Consider the following 18,295-nt stretch of genomic DNA (forward strand, 5'->3'; position numbering starts at 1 on the left):
AAAAGGAACAGGAAGAATAGACTTCCTGGTGATGTAATAAGTGGTCTGAGAGCCATATGGATTCTTTTCAAATCAAAAGAATCACCACAAGTCAGCAAGCTACCCTGGGCCACACATTATTTAAGCACCTCTTGATTAAATGGCTTACATAGCTCCAAATGAATCACTGAGTTCACTGGAAGCAGAGCTAACTCTTTCAGCTGTTCCTCCTGTTTTGACTGCCAAATACACCTCTTCAGTGAACAAGTTTTACCCAATGAAATAATAAGCAGTCTAGGACTTTTAAGCTGTATGGTTGAAGGAGTTTCTAATATTTATCTCTGATTAACCAACTTTTCCGGCAGTCTACATTACTCATAAGTTGTTCTAATTATATAAATCCACAAGCTAATTTGGGAAAACAGTAAGAGATGGGTCGTACTTCAAATGGAATCGGTTTCCTATAACACAGTGATCCTGAAAAGAAGCACAGTGGTTCTGAAAATAAAACTGCGTAGGCACTGCATAAATACCATAAGGAAACATTACAGAATCTTATTAGGGATGCTGTTGGAAGTGGCTGTGCTAGGAGGGTGGAGTTCACCCTTCAAGTTTCTTTAAGAGGAAGGTTGGAACTATTGAGTTAGCGCTCAGCTCCTCTCATTAAAAGGGACTTAAATGAAGACTCCTGACTGAGAAAGGGAGGCTAGGCAGGCTGGGTGAAGGAGGCTTCTGCTAACAAGCCTGGTATGGGGGCTCACACAGAGAACCAGCACAATTGACTCCCTTTGTTGTTTTCACGTGGATGGATGTATAGGAGAGAAGGCCCTGATGGGTTAGTTAAGGATATCCCTAGAAAAGGAGCCAGATGGTGTAAGAAAGCCTAGCCCAGATCAATGTGGCATGGCCTCTGCAGCACCCTTTAGTACGCCTCTAACTGGGAGAAAAAAGAAATCTGTTTGTTCCCCTTGCAGTTATAGGCTATGCTCATGTGGTGTGAACGTCTTGAATGTGCCCATATAAATGCAAAAGGCTAAGTCCAATGCAGAGCATTGTTTGATTGTGCACACAAAGGGACTTCAATTAGCCCTCCTCCAGGATGTCAGGATTTTGATGGTGCCATTGTTTACTCCGCATATAAGGCCAAGCTAGGTAGTCACAAATTACAGATGGAACTGCTGAAGAAAGATTGACTAGAGTTCTTTTACGCCCATACTGTGAGTTCAACAGCTTTGAGTACCAAACAGCTGTGTTTCCCAAACATGGAGGATCGCCTGGTCCCAGTGGTTAATTCCTCATTTGCTTTGCCTTTAGAGGCTACACTCATTGGTTTTCATAGTGGAGTCCAAGGCCAACGTTACATTCAAACATGAAGATTCCTAATTACAGGACCATTCTCATGAGGCCGAGGATATCATGCCCAGCTTTGATTCTCACTTTTAGGCAAACAACATCTTGGGAACATCTCAGAACCAGAAAATCTGAGTCTAGAGACAAGGTGACAGCAGGGTGAGGGTCCCATGACCAGAGTGACATTGGCAGCTCACCTTTGTAACTGCTTAATGTTTGTGGCCTTGAAGATTTTTCTTAAGAACATTGGAACGTCAACAAAGGAGGACAACTGACTTCTCAAAATTCTTAGTTATCAACACTGAAGCTTCACCAACTCTTCAGACTTTCCAAATCAAGAATTTTGCTGCATATTTGACCTCTGTAATGCAACTTTTCTCCCTAACCCCAGGTCACTTTTCTCCAAAGTTTACTAAGCTGATGCCAATGTATTTATCTGATCCTAGTGGCTTTGCTTGGGAGTATTTTGTGTAACCCTCCAATGAATTTCTCTTGTGCTTTCATTTCAACTGTATTTAAAGGCAAAACTGATTTTCGAGGTTGTTTATTTAAATTGTTGCAGTCTCTTCGATATTTTTGTCAGTCCTAGTATACCTGCATGATTCTTTTCCTAGAAGAAACACGATGAGACATAACAGTCATGGAATGATGCCCAGGAGTCTGCTTCTCAAGACCAGGACATTGCTACCAATCTTCTTCTAAGTCTTGACCAACATAAACATCAGATCTTCTAGTTCTGAGGTGTTTCCAAGATGTTGTTTGCTCTAAAATGGAGAATCAAATCTGGACATGATATCCTCGGCCTCATCTCATGAGAATAGTCTTGTAATCAGGAACATTCATGTTTGAATATAAGTTTGGCCTTGGCCTCAACTGTGAAAACCAATGAGTGTACCCTCTAAAGACAAAGCAAATGGGGAACTAGCCACTGGGACCAGGCGGTCCTCCTTGTTTGGAAAACACAACTGTTAAGAATCCAAAGTTATTGAGTTCTATGACCATCACCACCATCAGAATACAAGCCAGAAGATAGGGTGATTTCAAAACTGAGGTACAAGAAGTAAGATTTTACATATCAAAATAAAGGAATAAAAAGCAAACAAATCTTTGGACTGGAGAGGGAGGGGGAGAAAAGTGGGGGGAAGGGGAGAGGGGTGGGAGGAGGGGGAGAAGAATGGGAGGAGGGGGAGGGAAATGGGAGGCTGGGAGGAGGTGGAAATTTGTTTTTTTTCTTTCTTTTCTTTATTCTCCTTTTATCAATAAAAAAAAATGAAAAAAAAAAGCAAACAAATCTTTTACAATAAAACCTACTTGGCCTCTTGGTGTGGATCCAGGGTCTTCCTAACCTTTCCTTCTTTTCTTCTTAGTCTTCCCATCTAGTCTATCTCCATTACTTTGAAACACTTTCTGGCAGGGAGTGGCGGGGACTTCAGTGGCCACACTGGGATAGGATTCAGGTAAGAAATTTTTTATTATCCTTCTAGTTCTTCATTCTGGTCTTTCCAGACTTACTCTTAATCCTGCTACAGCCTGCCTGGAGGATGCCCTCTTCCTACCCTATATCTATTCCCCGAGTCTCAACCTCTTGATACACATTCAGGGTATCCCAGTCTTCTCCAATGACCTCTTTCAGCCTTTTGTCCTACACCATCTCTACCCTTTTATATCACCCAACTACCAGTAGAAGCACACTTTATCAGAGACCCCATAACTACCACACTTCTAGAATCCAGATTGGTCAACAACACCCAAAGAATGGAACACCCTTCCAACAAAGACAAAATAAGATATTGAAACACCAAGGAACACCTCAAACATCATATTTCCAGATGCCTTGATCCCAGAGCAAAAGTACAAACATGAATAGCCAAAAAATGTACCACCTCCACAAGCCAGTAACCCTCCTGCAATAGAACATTAGAAATGGAATTTAGGTAAAGTGCAAGATAAGATATTCAAAACAGTAATTACCAATATGTTCAAAGATCTTAAAAAGGATATGAACAAATGCCTTACTACACACTATGAAAATGCAGTGGAATGAAACCGTGAAAGTGTTTCAAGACATGAAAGTAGAAATAAAATCACTAAAGAAATGCATACTAAAAACGAAAAACTCAGGATGTCAAACAAAAACCTCAACAACAGATTATAAGATATAGAAGAAAAATTTTCAGGATCTGAAGACAAGGTGTAAGAAATGGGATGCTCACTCAAAGAAAATGTCAAATCTAAAAACAAGAAAGCAAGCAAACAAAAAAATCTAGGTACAAAATATCCTGGAAATTTAGGGTACTATGAAAAGACCAAGCCTACAAATAACAGGGATAGAAGAATGAAAAGAAACCCAGGTCAAAGGCACAGAAAACATTTTTTAAACAAACTTATTAGATGAGAACTTCCCCAATATAAAGAAATAGGTGCCTATTGAGGTACAAGAAATATATAGAACATCAAATAGACAGGTCCAGAAGAAAGCTCCTGACCACACGTAAAAATCAAAGCACTAAATGTATAGAACAAAAAGGATATTAAAAGCTACAATGCGAAAAGACAAGTCACACATAAAGGCAGGGCCATTAGAGTAACACCTAACTTTTGAATGCAGACTGTTAAAATTAAAGAGCCTGGGCATAGGTTCTACAAACTCTGAAAGACCACAAATGACAGCCTACAACACCCAGCAAAACTAGAAATCAAAACTGATAGGAAAAGAAAAACATTCAACAATAAAAACAAATTTAAGTAGTTTCTATTTACCAATCCAACTCTACAGAAAGTTTTGGAAGGAAAACTTTATTCTAAGGGGTTAGTCACACCCAAGAAAACACAGGAATAAATAATCTAAGAACAGTAAATGCAAAAGAAAAGTAAAATACATAGTAGCAAAAAAAAAAATAACAGGAATGAAAAAAACACTGTTCACTAATAACTCTCAGTATTAATGCCCCAATAAAAAGACAGAGTAACAGACTGGATTAGAAATCCATCTTTCTGCTGTCCAGGAAACATATCTCACCATCAAGGATACATATCACCCTAGTTTAAAAGTATGAAAAACAGTGTTCTGAGCATAGAGACCCAAGAAGGAATCAGATATAGCTACTTCAATATCTGAAAAGATGAAAAGATAGACTTCAAATGAAAACTAATCAAAAAAAGATAGAAAGAACACCATATACTTCTTAAACAAAAAAATCCACTGAGAAGTTGTTATAATTCTAAACACTTATTTACTAAAGACAGAAGTACCCATGTTCATAAAATAAATACTACTGCAGCTAAAATTTTATATTGGTCCTCACACAGTGATAGTGGGAGACATTAATACTCTTCTCTTGTCAATAAGCAAGTCATACAGACAAAAACTAAACATAGAAATGCTAGAGTTATGTGATATCATAAATCAAATGGACCTAGCAGATAGCTACAGAACATTTCACCTAAATACTAAAGAATATACTTTCTTTTCAGCAACTCATGGAACTTTCTCCAAAACTGAGCATGTATTAGGACACAAAATAAGTCTCAACAGATATTAAAAAAAATCAAAATAGCATCCCGTATCCCATCTGACCACCATGGTTTAAAGATGTACTTCAAGAATAGAAATAGCAAAACAAACAAAAAACCAAAACCCCAAACAAACAAACAAATAAACTGTGCAAACTCATGGAAACTGAACAATTCACAACTGAATCAAAATTGGGTCAAGACGAAAATCAAGAAGAAAATAAAAAAAATTTAGACCTGAATGAAAATAAATATAGAACATACCCAAACCTATAAGATAGAATGAAGGTAATTCTAAGAGGTAAGTTCATTGGACTAATTGCCTGCACAAAAAACAAAACAAAACAGAAAAACAAAAACAAAAAAAACTGGAGAAATATTATATTAGTAACTTAATGAAATATCTGAAAGTTCTGAAAAACTAAGAATAAATTATACCCCAAAAGAATCTGCAGGAAAAACGTAACCCAACTCAGGGCTGACACTAATAAAACAATAACAAACAATATTTTAAAAATCAATAAAATGAAAATTTAATTCTTTGAGAAAATTAATGATAAATGCTAACTCAAATTAACCTATCTGGGCATACATAGAAGATCCAAATTAGTAAAATGAGAGGTGAAAAGGGGGATATTACAACACTCATTAAGGAGATTCAGAGAATCAAAGGACATACTTTAAAAATCTGTATTCCACCAAACTAGAAAACTTAAAAGAAATGGATTGATTTCTTGATATACAAAAGCTACCAAAGTTAAATCAAGGTCAAATAAGCAATTTAAACAGATCCATGACCCCTGGTGAAATAGAAGCAGTAATTTTTAAAAAATCTCCCAACAAAAGACAGCTCAGGGCTAGATGGATTCAGTGTAGAACTGTGCCAGACCTTCAAAGAAGAGTTAATGCCAACATTACTCGAATTAGTCTCCAAAATAGAAATTGAAGCAACATTTCCTAATTCTTGTTTTAAAGCCACCATTTCCCTGATACCAAAATCACACAAACACCATAATAAAAAGAGACTTATAAAACAACCTTCCTTCTGAACATAGATACAGAAAATCTCAATAAAATACTTGCAAACCAAATCTAAGAACACATCAAAAAGATGATCAACTTGACTTCATTCCAGAGATGAAGGGATGGTTCTATATATGTAAATCAATAAACTTAATCCAACAATAAGCAGAATAAAAGACAAAAACCACATTATCATCTCATTTTATGCATAAAAGGCCCTGACAATGCAATATCCCTTTATGATAAAAATCCTGGAGGAATGAGGAATATGAGGGATATACCACAACATAATAAAGACAATTTGCAGCAAACCCAGCACCCAAATCAACTGAACAGGAGAAACTCATTTCCACCAAACTCAGGAACAAAACAAGGATGTCCACTCTCTCCATACCTATTTGACATGATACTTGAAGTAGTTAGCTTACAATATTGAGGAGGCAGTGTTCTTTGCTTCCTGTATGTGTGTAAAGTTCTCATGAGGAATGTACAATGTAAGTGTATGTTGTATTTATGTGATCAATATTATATATACATATTGCTACACACACATATATATGCATATAATAGGTGCAGTATCTATATGAAGAACATGCAAATGTATATGCCAAATATATATATAGTAGTGTGTGATGTGTGTAGGTGTATGGTGAGAAATGGTTCCTCTCCTATGGAATCACAAAGACGAGGAGTGTAACTGCTTGTGCTGGTTAGTTCATTCAATTTAACACAGATTAGAGTCACCTAGGAAGAGGGAACCTCAATTCAGAAAGTACCTCCATCACATTGGTCTGAGGGCATATCTTAAGGAAGTTTTCATGATTAATGATTGTGGGAGGGCATAGCTCATTGTGAGTAGAGCCATCCATGATCAGGTGGTCCTGGGTTCTATAATAAAGCAAACTGAGCAGGCCAGAAAGCAAACAAACTGAGGGAGGCAGAAAGCAGAATTTCTTTATGTTCTCTACTCCAGCTCCTTTGTCGAGGTTCTTGTCTTGAGATCCTGGTCTGGCTTCTCTAAATGGACTGTTCCCTGTAAACTTGATGAGACCCTTTCTTCTCCAACTTGCTTTGGATCAGAGCTTCATCATAGCAGCAGAGAAGTAAACTTAGTAGAGTGTTCTTCATGCAGTGTTCTCTCTTAGAGAAGAAGATGGGGAAAGGAATCCTATGAAAGAGAAACTGGTCACACGAAATGAATCCTCAAATAACTGACAAGTAGAGACTATAGAAACCTTTTTTTTTCTTTTGAACCCTGTAACTTGGGTGCAAGCAATTGGGCAGAAAAAGAAGCCTCCATGCATTTATATCTCTAATGCTACAGAATGGCTCTCTAGGAACTAGAATCATGCGGATCTCAGCAAGATGAGAGAGAAATGGCAGAAACAAATAAACAAGAAAAAGCAGCAACAGGACCCTAAGCTGGGGGAGATACTCTGCTGACAACTGTTCTGCCCTCCCCTTCGAATATGGATCCATTCACATGTAGTTCATGAAGGCAGACAGAAGGGCTGCTTAAAAGAAAAGAAGAGGGTATGTAAGTCATGACAGCTAGACTCAACATTACCCTCCAATATCTGTTTCCTACTGCTGCGGAACAATCTTTGTACACTGTGAATATGTGTTGCTTTCATTGTTAATAAAAAACTGTTTGGCCAGTAGCTAGGCAGGATTTGGGAGGCAAAAAAAAAAAATGCTGGGAAGAAGGGAAGAGTCTGAGAGTCTCAAGCCAGATGCTGAGGAAGCAGGACCTGTAGAAAATGAGGTAGCAAGCCATGAACAACGTTGTAGAACTTAGATAAGAAGTAAGGGTTAATTTAAGTTGTAAGGGCTAGTTAGTAATGAGCATTTATAATTAATATAAGTTTTTGTGTGGTTATTTGGAGAGCAGTTAGTGGCACAGATAAGTCCACCTACACCGTACCACATATATTTTAGATCTGATTCTACTAGTGACTGGCCTATATTAAACCTTTGTTAAAAAAGTTGAAAGCCAAAAGTAACAACATGCCCATACCTGGAGTGTCACACACTTTGTAAACATCTTACTTTCTTCACATGATGTAAATAAGATTTCTCTTAACTCAGGATGAAACTTTAATAATTCTATATGGTATGTAGCGTTTTCTCTAATTTCTTTTCAAAATTTTCCTCTATGATAGAACTTAATGAAGACCAAGTGGACCATCACAGTGAACAGAACTTTCTGAAGTGTCCTAGAATGCAGAACTGTGACATCCACACACCCAGACTGCCCCTCTGTGTTCAGTGTTGAATCTTGGCTCTGTCACCTATTTGTCATGGGTCTCTGGGAAGATCACTGATCCTCTGTAAGCTTCAGATCGATCACCCATCACCAGAACATAATTATACTTCCCTTGGTGGTGTCAGAGCTCAGTGAATACACTACAAAACAGAAAACAAAGCCTAAAGCAAATAAATCAGAGTGAAGCCAGCAAGGAGGAGGCAAAACTGACCTATGCCCCAGGTGTTACCAGACCTACAGTTTTCTACTAAACTCACATTGCAACCAAAACAAAGGGAACACATGCTTTCCCTCATGTGATGTCTTCAAGCCAAAGATCAAATTCTCCAGGATCACCCAGACTCTTGAAGTGTGCCTACTTTCATGTTTCCTTCCCCAGACAGGCGTCATGACCTCCTTTCCTTTCAAAGCAACACAGCTATTCCTCACTAATGTCCACAAAGTCTCTGTGAAAATAAAATAGAGCCACAGATATGAGGATATGAACCTTATTATGATCCCAAGCAGAGAAGTCTCCAGACATGCTGCTGGGGAGAGGGATTTAGGAAGACTGGGGAATTAAAATCTCTCTTGAACAGTTAAACTCTGCATAAAGGGTTCTCTTTTCACACTTGTAGGTCAGTCCCTCACACTGGGAGAAAAAAATGAAATTAGTTCTTATTAATGTAGGCTATTCTCCCCCAAGGTCAAAAATGATGCATTCTTGTCAGTGTTCAGAACGTTGTTAATTGGTAATAGCATGGGGTCAAGTCGGATAGTTAAACCGTGTTTTATTGCTGCAGGCATTCGTTACTGGCCTGTGGAGTGTTTCCTTGTGTGTACAGTTTTTATTCTATAAGCACATCTTGTTTCATAGATTAATTTAAAGAGAAACAGACCCTACAATGACTTTTTTTTAAACAATGTGAAGAAATGGAATTCCAATACGCAATAAATATGCCTTCTTAAAGATGACAGTTGTTTTTCTGGAATACTTGAAGGGACACTAGCCTACTATAGCTAACATGTGGCTCCAAACACCCATTTCTGTGGGCTCCCACATGGCAGGCCCTGTCTTGCTCTCCCATTCCCTATGCCTTGCTAAAACTCATTAGATTAATTCCTGAAGCTAGCCCTCAAGATCTAGTTTCTTATTTTGCCAGTCCCTGCTCTTGAGTCTGACCACCAAAGCAATCAAATACTAAATCCAAGTTTTAAAGTTCAGCAATAAAAAGTCTCCTTTGGCTCACTTAATTAACTTGCCAAATTAAAATAAACACCTTATCCCAACATGAGGTTTCCCATTTTTCCTTGATAAACCACCATTTGCATATGGGCCTTGTCTGCCTCCTCTATCAAGTGGCAGTCCTTTGTCCCTCCTCCAGGACAAATACCCCTGCCCCCTTTCTCTTGCTCCCTTCCCTTCTCTCTTGCCCTCTGTCTCCCATTTTTGTCTCTTATTCCCTGTCCTCTGTCCCTCTGGGGCAAATAAATCTCCTTTGTACTGAGAATTTGGTCTTGTGGGCCCTGAGTCAATACTTTGCCTTTTAATACATGAAGTAAAGTAACACCCAAGGATGACTTGTCTTTCTGAAAAATGGCAGCATAAACAAGGGGCTTGGAAACTAATGTGGCAGGATCATTCTGCTTTTATATATGTGTAAGTATATATATATATACTATATATACTTATTTATATATATTTATACTTATTTATATATATATTTACTTATTTATTATGTATACAATATTCTGTCTGTGTGTATGCCTGCACACCAGAAGAGGGCACCAGACCCCATTACAGATGGTTGTGAGCCACCATATGGTTGCAGGGAATTGAACTCAGGACCTTTGGAAGAGCAGGCAATGCTCTTAAACTCTGAGCCATTTCTCCAGCCCTCATTCTGATGTCCGCAGTTAGTCCCTTGGGCAGCTGAGGATAGGGAACCTGAAATGATCCTATCCTATAGCAATACTGATGAATATCTTGCATATCACCATAGAACCTTCATCTGGTGATGGATGGAGATAGAGACAGAGACCCACACTGGAACACTGGACTGATTTCCCAAGGTCCCAATGAGGAGCGGAAGGAGGGAGAACATGAGCAAGGAAGTCAGGACCACGAGGGGTGCACCCACCCTCTGAGACAATGGGGCTGATCTATTGGGAGCTCACCAAGGCCAGCTGGACTGTGACTTAAAACGCATGGGATAAAACCGGACTCTCTGAACATGGCGAACAATGAGGGCTGCTCACTGGGTTTTGACCCTACTTCATGTTCTGGCTTTGTGGGAGCCTAGCCAGTTTGGATGTTCACCTTCCTAGACATGGACGGAGGGGGGCGGACCTTGGACTTTCCACAGGGCAGGGAACCCTGACTGCTCTTTGAACTGGAGAGGGAGGGGGAGAGGAGTGGGGGGGAGAAAGGGGGAGGAGGGGGAGGGAAATGGGAGGCTGGGAGGAGGCGGATACTTTTTTTTCCTTTTCTCAATTAAAAATAAAAAAAGAGTTAAGTTACAGCATAGACAAAGCCCAAAGGAAAAATGCTTAGTTTCCTAAGACTTTTCTTTTTAACCTCATTATGCAGTGTGTACCCACAAAGTAAAACAAAATTTGTTTGAGTTAGACAAGCTGCATAATTTTGGAAGGGAAGTTAGACAGATCCGGTTGTTTTATTTGCACATGCCCTGGATGTTCCCAGCTTTATTTAAGTTCAGCTAGACGTGAGAGCTATTTCCAGATCTCACACTCTTGTCATGAACGCTCATCCTTACAAACAGGAACTCCTTCAGAAATCTGATCGATCACTTTGCAACTCAACTGCAATAGAACTTACGTATATATTATTTTCAGGTTAATTAGTTTCAAGAAGTCATAGTTAAGTTTTCTTAAACCATTGCTCAAATCCACAAGATGTCAAAGAGAAAGAACCTCAATGCATGTATCTGGCAATTCTTGCTACCTACATGTAGAGAGAAGGAAGCCATCTCCATCCTTTTAGGGCATTACCCTTTCATAATTCATTTTATACAAAGACGAAAGAGGCTCATAGTTTCTGACAACCCTAAAAATGATCCGTTGGAAGGACAGTTCATGTTTATCATTTTATTCAGTTTGGGTCACCCATTTAATCAGGGGAGTCTATAGATCTTTTGATTGTCTGTTCAAATTCATTTAGTTTCAAATTCAGTAATAATGAACATATGATCTAGTCCAACTGTCAAACCAATGAATAACTAAGTTAGCAACTATGGAAAAAGGCTTTCTCCCAGAGACTATATCACATATTATTCATTTTTTGAGATGGAATATTGGCTGATGTGGCACTTGTGTTGCAACTCAGATTGGCCTCAATCTCATTGCAATCCTCCTGCCTCAACTTTTTCATGGAATTATAGGATTGTTCCACCTTGCCTGTCTTAATATCTGTTATTCTAAATTAGTATATAATGTCAGAGTGCCATAGCTGGAGTCAGGCAAGTCCTGGCACCATCTTTGCAAACCCATCAGCATTTAATTGAAGAGAGTTTTGAAGTTGAAGGAGCAATGTGTCATATAAGCAGGTGCCCCGCTTCATTTGTGGAGAAAACCTCAGCTTGGTTACAGCATGTCTTGCTGCTCTGTTGTGTTTCGGGGGTCCTTATTTTTCCTGTATTCTGGCCACAGGGAAGATAACCAGGAACAGATCTCAGAGGAGAACATTGACAGCTGTCCTGCAGAAGCAAAGTGGTCAAAACTGAGAGTCCACTGCTCTTCTTTGCTAATGTGCACATCTATTGGTTGAATTTCCGTTCTGAGGAGAAACCTATGAAAGACAGTAAGAAAACGATTCAGATTAAATTTTTAAATTTCATTTTTCTTCTGGATTAGAGATAAGTAACATAAACTTCTGGGTTGACAAAAAAAAGAGGAGAGATATTTTACTCTTGATCTCCCCACACACTTATTCAGAAACCAAAAGGTCATAATAGATGGTCATTGTTTCAAGAACTAACTTATGCTTATCATTGAGGTGATCATTTTCAGTCTAATTTTAATTATGAGTGGAGAGGAACAGTCTACACTAGAATTCTCATTATCTCTGGCATTGCGGGGGCTTAGATGTTTGCTTGTAAAAGTAAGTCATTTCTACTGTTACCTGCCAGTCTCATGCCCCACTCCCTCCAAAGAAAAAGCACTTGCCAAGTGTTTCCCTAGTACCTGCCTGCAATCTAGTGCTTGAGAGGCCGAGGCAGGAGGATGATCTAGACCAGCTGGCACTATGTAGCAATATTCTGTCACAAAAAAAAATAAAGGAAAGATAAAATGGTACTGACTGTATTGTAAAAGCCACAGAAAATGCCATAATTCATAACATTTGTTAGTGCAGTATGAAGACCAAGATGAAAGTGTTGACCTAGTTCATAGGCTTTGGATAGAACAGCAGAAGTGAGCATGATGAAGTAGATAGAACCAGGGGTTTACACGTGGCAACAGGAAACAGGAATTTGTATCCAGTAATTGATGGAAACAAGATCATATTGGAGAAAACCACAGAGACAACCAGCCCAAGTTAGTTGGAGCCCACAGACTCATGACTGACAGCAGGGGAACCTGCATGGGACTGAACTAGGCCCTCTGAATGTGGGTGACAGTTATGTGGCTTTGTCTATTTGAGGGACCCCTGGCAGTGGGACCAGGATCTATTCTGGGTGTATGAACTGGCTTTTTGGAGCCCATTCTCTATGGTGGGATACCATGCTCAATCTTGATATGAGTGTGATGCGGGGGGGGGGGGGGGGATGGCGGTGGCGGAACACTTGGTCCGTCTTCAACTTGCTGTGCCAGACAAGGGAAAAAACATTCCTTACCCACACTGATTAGTGGATGAGGGTGGGATGGGGGAAGTAAGGGGGCAGGAGAAGGTGAGGTACCAACTGGGGTTGGTATGTAAAATGAAAAAAAATATTAAAAAATGTCTCACTTATCTATGACAGCATAAATGTATTGAATATTTATATTTGATATCTGCTTTTGGAATACTGAAGACATGAGAAGCTCATATCTGTGTAAATAACAAGCAAAAGACCATGAAGAAAAGGTCAGTTTTCTCCATCTAAAGAAAACTCTCTTTGAAACAAATAAAGATCTTTGCAGAAGACCTCAACCAATCAAAATGCAGAGAACAAGTGATGATGTGGTCCCAACTGATGTATCTACGACACAGCTCCTGCATCTAAGGTTTAGTGATCCTAGTAGAAGAGGTGGCAGAAAGGTCGTAAGAGTCAGTGGAACAGTGAGTTTCTGTAAGACTGTGTCCTAGAAATATAAGAGGTTACACCCATGAATTCTCATCACATGGTTGCCTAAAAATGACCTGAACAAAGATACCAATGCCAGGCTATCATGGCAGGAGGAAAGTTCATGGAGCTACAACTGTAGGCAAAGATCTATAGGCAACAAAAGTATGCTGAGAATGGGAGAAATAGCCTTCTCCAGGGAAAAGCCCCCAATAGCTTTTTTGATACCAAATGGTCAGCCTTGAAATCATATAAAAATGATTAGCATGATATAGACTTAGCAGGTTTTAGTTATATATTTAGAAATATATAAACAATATATTACATATGAACATATATTCTTAAACATATGAATACATTTACATATTTATAAATTATTGTTATATATGTATACACAGAGAGAGATGTAACAACAGTTAAAAATATAGGCCATGAATTTGAAAGAAAGTGAGGGGATACATGGGAAGAATTAAAAAGAGGAAAAGGAGAAGAGGAAATGATGTATTTATATTTTAATTTTTCAAAAAAAATTTAAAAAAAACAGGTTTCAGAAAAGTGCGGCCATCATAAAGAAGGTAATGGAAGAGGTGCCATGGCAGTGAGGAGGAGTGAGTGATTACACACTCCCTCAGAAAGAGGTTGCAGGAATGTTATTATCACACACTCCGTAATGAGGAACAAGATGCATGTGGCTATGTGATATGACAACATTTCTTATTAAAGTAAACCATAATAATGAAGAAACCAAAACTAGAAGCTTTCTGTACATTGAGAAGATAAATAATTTTAAGACTGAAGTATCATTTACTCATGTAACTGGGGGTGTTAGGACCAAATACACTAATGGCTCCTGGCTGCAGGTGCCTCTTGTCATTTGGCCAGTGCTTTTGTGAGATAGGTAGAGCTAAAATTTTTATCATCTTGTGTAGTAGGAGCGGCGGGCTGCGTTCTCACCCAGCTCCCACATGGCTAGCTTTATACCTGAAATAACAACACACAAATTGTGTTCTTTTAAACACTGCCTGGCCCATTAGTTCCAGCCTCTTATTGGCTAACTCTCACATCTCCATTAACCCATTTCTAATAATCTGTGTAGCACCACGAGGTGGTAGCTTACCAGGAAAGATCTTAACCTGCGTCTGTCTCAGAGAGGAGAATCATGGCGACTGCCTGACTCGGCTTCTTTCTCCCAGCATTCTGTTCTGCCTACTCCACCTACCTAATTTTCTGTCCTATTAAAGGGCCAAGGAAGTTTCTTTATTAACCAATAGACAGATGACCCTTCTCCATCAATCTTGCTTTGGAAAGAGGCTGTGTCCATGAAATAAGCCAGAGAATAATAGGAATTTGAAAAAAAAAAGTCAAACCTGTTTTTTCCTGAAGGGAAGGTAGAGTTTTCCCCAAACCTAGTCAAGTTTTCCCCAAATCTCCTTCCCATTTGAGGTGCAATAATATACATATTGCTTTCTTTCCTAAAAGTCTTTGGTTTCTACTTAAGAGAATATGAACAATTTACTAATTTAAATAAGTAATTATACATCATTGCTATTTATTCATCTGCCTGCATTTATCTATCACCAGTCTATATTCTGACATAGATTATCTATTACCTATCATCTGTCTATATTACCTATTATCTACTAAATGTTCATGTAGTTACTGTCTCTCCATCTAATACCAAATATATCCTCTATCATCTACCATTCACCCGTACATCTATCTTCTATCATACAGTATCTTTCAATCCATTCTCTATCCATCTATCCTTTATCTATTCACCTATCACCTATTTATCATCTGTCTATCATATATAATCTCTATATATCTTTATTCATTTACAATCAATGTTTGGAGAGGAATATATTTCTCACTTTTATGTTTATATATGCTTAAATATTTCTTTAGCAAAATCACTACATTTATTGATAAGTCAAACTTTTGATAGATTTTCTATATTAACTACTAGTAGAACAATAAAATGTATTTTATAAGGAAAACTATCCCCAGTAATCTATCTGGTGCCTGTCTTTTGAGGTTCTTATGTGGTCTATTTGCAAGGCTCCTCTCCTTGTCGAATGTTCTGCCATAAAGGACAATTTGGGGAGCTAGCTTTATGTAGACTTGACCATGAGAAGAAAGGTTTCTTTGACTGAATGACTACTTTCACACCAGGGCCCCACAATGTGGGAAGAGTTCATGCAGTTACTAGTACAGAAAGAAATTATGCTTAATAAATGATTAAATAAAATGATAAACTGTTGGGATATTTGGGGATGAATCCCATTGTGGAAAGGGAGAACAAGGGTTTTACAGAAATGACAGTGACTATTCAAAAGACAGGTATTCCTGAAGATCTGTAAATTGGGTTCAGTAGGAGGAGGCTGCTTGTTTGTCCTGGCCACCCAGAACCAAAATAACCACATAGATACCATATTATTTAAAACACTGCTTAACCTATTAGCTCTAGTTTCTTTTCTTTTTTTTTTTTTGACAAGGTTTCTCTGTAGCTTTGGTGCCTGTCCCGGAATTAGCTCTTGTAGCCCAGGCTGGCCTCAAACTCGCAGAGATCTGCCTGTCTCTGCCTCCCGAGTGCTGGGATTAATGGTGTGCGCCACCACTGGCCGGCAGCTCTAGCTTCTTATTGGCTAACTTTTACATCTTAATTTAACCCACCTCCATTAATCTGTGCATCACCATGAGGTCATCGCCTACCAGCAACGTTTCAGCTTGTCTATTTCCAGTGCAACTCCATGTCTTCTCCCTGACTCCACCTCCTTTCTCCCAGCATTCAGTTTAGTGTTCCCCACCTAGCTCTGTTCCTTTATAGCTCTGCTATAGGCCCAAAGCAGTTCCTTTATTAACCAATAATATTCACATCATACAGAGGGGAATCCCACACATGGGTTCCTCCCATGAGTTTAGTCTAGAGACCATTCAGCTGTACTTTCACTGTATAGTCCTATGGGCTTATAGTACCAAACAAGTTCCTGGTATAGAAATATGAACCCCAAAGACCCTGTTTAAATGGCTCTAAACCTTCTTCAGGATACATTCAGTCTCTGCAGAACTGAGGGTCCTGCAGGAGACACTGTCTGTGGTGTGGTGAAGGTTGAAGGCATGAATCAGATTGTGCCAGCTGTACTGTCTTAAAACCCACATGCAAGAGCACTATGGTAGCCTAGAGGGTACCTGTGGGCAAGAAGCGGACTGTAACAGTTTCTAAGCACGGTTTATAAAATGTATATAAAGTGTGCAGCTCTCTATTTGTTCTTGAACCTGATAATGATTGTTTCAAAATTCTGAACTTTCACCATTCATCACCATTCATCACTTATTTCCCTTTTACAATGTATGAAGCATTTTCAGGTAAGATGGCAGCCTACACGAATCTCCAGGTGACCCAGTGAAGGGAAAGAATCAAACTGAGAGAAAATACGACTCTCTTCAAAAACAGAGAGCTGGAAGTTCACAAAGGCAGTAGTAGGATGTGTTTAAAGTACAAAGAAAATTAAAGATCTTATCCAGAGAAGAAGCCAGTTAGGTGATTCCCCTTAGCAGGCAGAGAGGCAGAAGTCTCCTCCAAAAGGTCAGCCAGGATCACTCTTTAGAAAGATACTGGTAGTCCTGTTCTCAGGGCAAGCTCTGGGCTTCAACAGTTTCAAAGTCAATTTGTAGATTCTAGTGACATGGAAATCTCTGTGATATGTAGGAATCTCATTTTGTCACTCAGTATGGCTTGGGAAACAGGGGTCAGGTGCCATCTACAGCAAGGACTTATTGTTTAAAACAGCTACCCTGGTAACATTAGCACACAAAAAAAATCACAAGACCCCAGAAACCTGAATTTAATTTGCCACAGGCTAATAAACAGCCTCTGAAGGCCATTATGAAATGCTGGAGGATAGATGTTGTCAAGGCTAAAGTACCTAACTCTGCTCTAGGCTGCCAGGAGCAGATCCCATGAATGGCAATAACCCTGAAGTCTGATAGTCCTGAGACTGAGGTCAGGCAACCTCAAGAGCCATCCACTTCTGATCACTGCTGAAGAACCTGAAACTTTTGAAGCCCAGCAGTCTGCTTGACATTTACAGCTGCATCATTCCCTCAGGACGTCTGCACCCTTAGAAGGTCTTGGAAGCACAAACACAAGTCCCCTCAAAAGTGGAAAGAATAAATATCATGTGAAGAGTAGCTAAACAAAGGATAAGTAACAGGAAATTCATCACATCCCACATAGAAAACCAACCCCTGATATAGACATGCCAGAAGGAACAGATCAAACAGTAATCCAGCCACACAGAAACAACCACAAAGTTATAGAAATCAGTAAATATTTCCCAATAAAATCTTAAGTGTAAATGACCTCACCTCACCAATCAAGAGACCCAGTCTGGATGACTGAAGTACAAAACTAGACCCAATCATCTGATGTCTCCAAGAGACACTGCATTCTCACCACAGACTGAGAGGCAGAGGATGCAAGGTAGTATATCAAGCTACAAAAGAGAAAGAAAGACAAAACTCTACACAAACTAAACAAAAGAAACAGAGAGAAGACCCAAATCAATAAAATCATACATCAAAGAGGGCATATTACAACAGATGCCAGTGAAATCTAGAGGATTTCCAAAATTATTTCAAAGACATATTTTAAAAACTTAAGTAGATCCAAACAAACGACAAGTTTGAAGCAGTAATAAAAGACCTAATTATAAAAAGAGATGCAGGACTGGATGCAAATTCTACAAAACATTTAAAAAAGAGCTTACACTAGTATTTTCCATACTGTTTGGGAAGCAGAAAAGGAAAGCACACTACCAAAGTCATTCAGTGAAGCTCATATATCCCCAACATCCAACAGAGTAAGAACAAAAGAAAGCATATAATAAGCTATAGTCATATT

The 18,295-nt window shown here is 39.0% G+C and overlaps 1 protein-coding gene across 2 annotated transcripts in view; it reads right to left on the minus strand.

Annotated features, from left to right (window-relative positions):
- Positions 1-10,783: 10,783 nt before the first annotated feature.
- The window catches only part of Tnip3 (TNFAIP3 interacting protein 3), a 104,962-nt gene continuing 97,450 nt past the window's right edge, over positions 10,784-18,295 (minus strand). For both annotated transcript variants that reach the window (XM_075982068.1, XM_075982066.1), the window contains one exon: positions 10,784-11,918. In XM_075982068.1, the coding sequence (XP_075838183.1) occupies positions 11,887-11,918 (32 nt within the window). In that variant the 3' untranslated portion in view covers positions 10,784-11,886. The remainder of the gene's footprint in view (positions 11,919-18,295) is intronic.

The sequence above is a fragment of the Microtus pennsylvanicus genome, chromosome 8 (genome assembly GCF_037038515.1).
Source record: "Microtus pennsylvanicus isolate mMicPen1 chromosome 8, mMicPen1.hap1, whole genome shotgun sequence".
In the NCBI taxonomy this organism is placed as follows: domain Eukaryota; kingdom Metazoa; phylum Chordata; class Mammalia; order Rodentia; family Cricetidae; genus Microtus; species Microtus pennsylvanicus.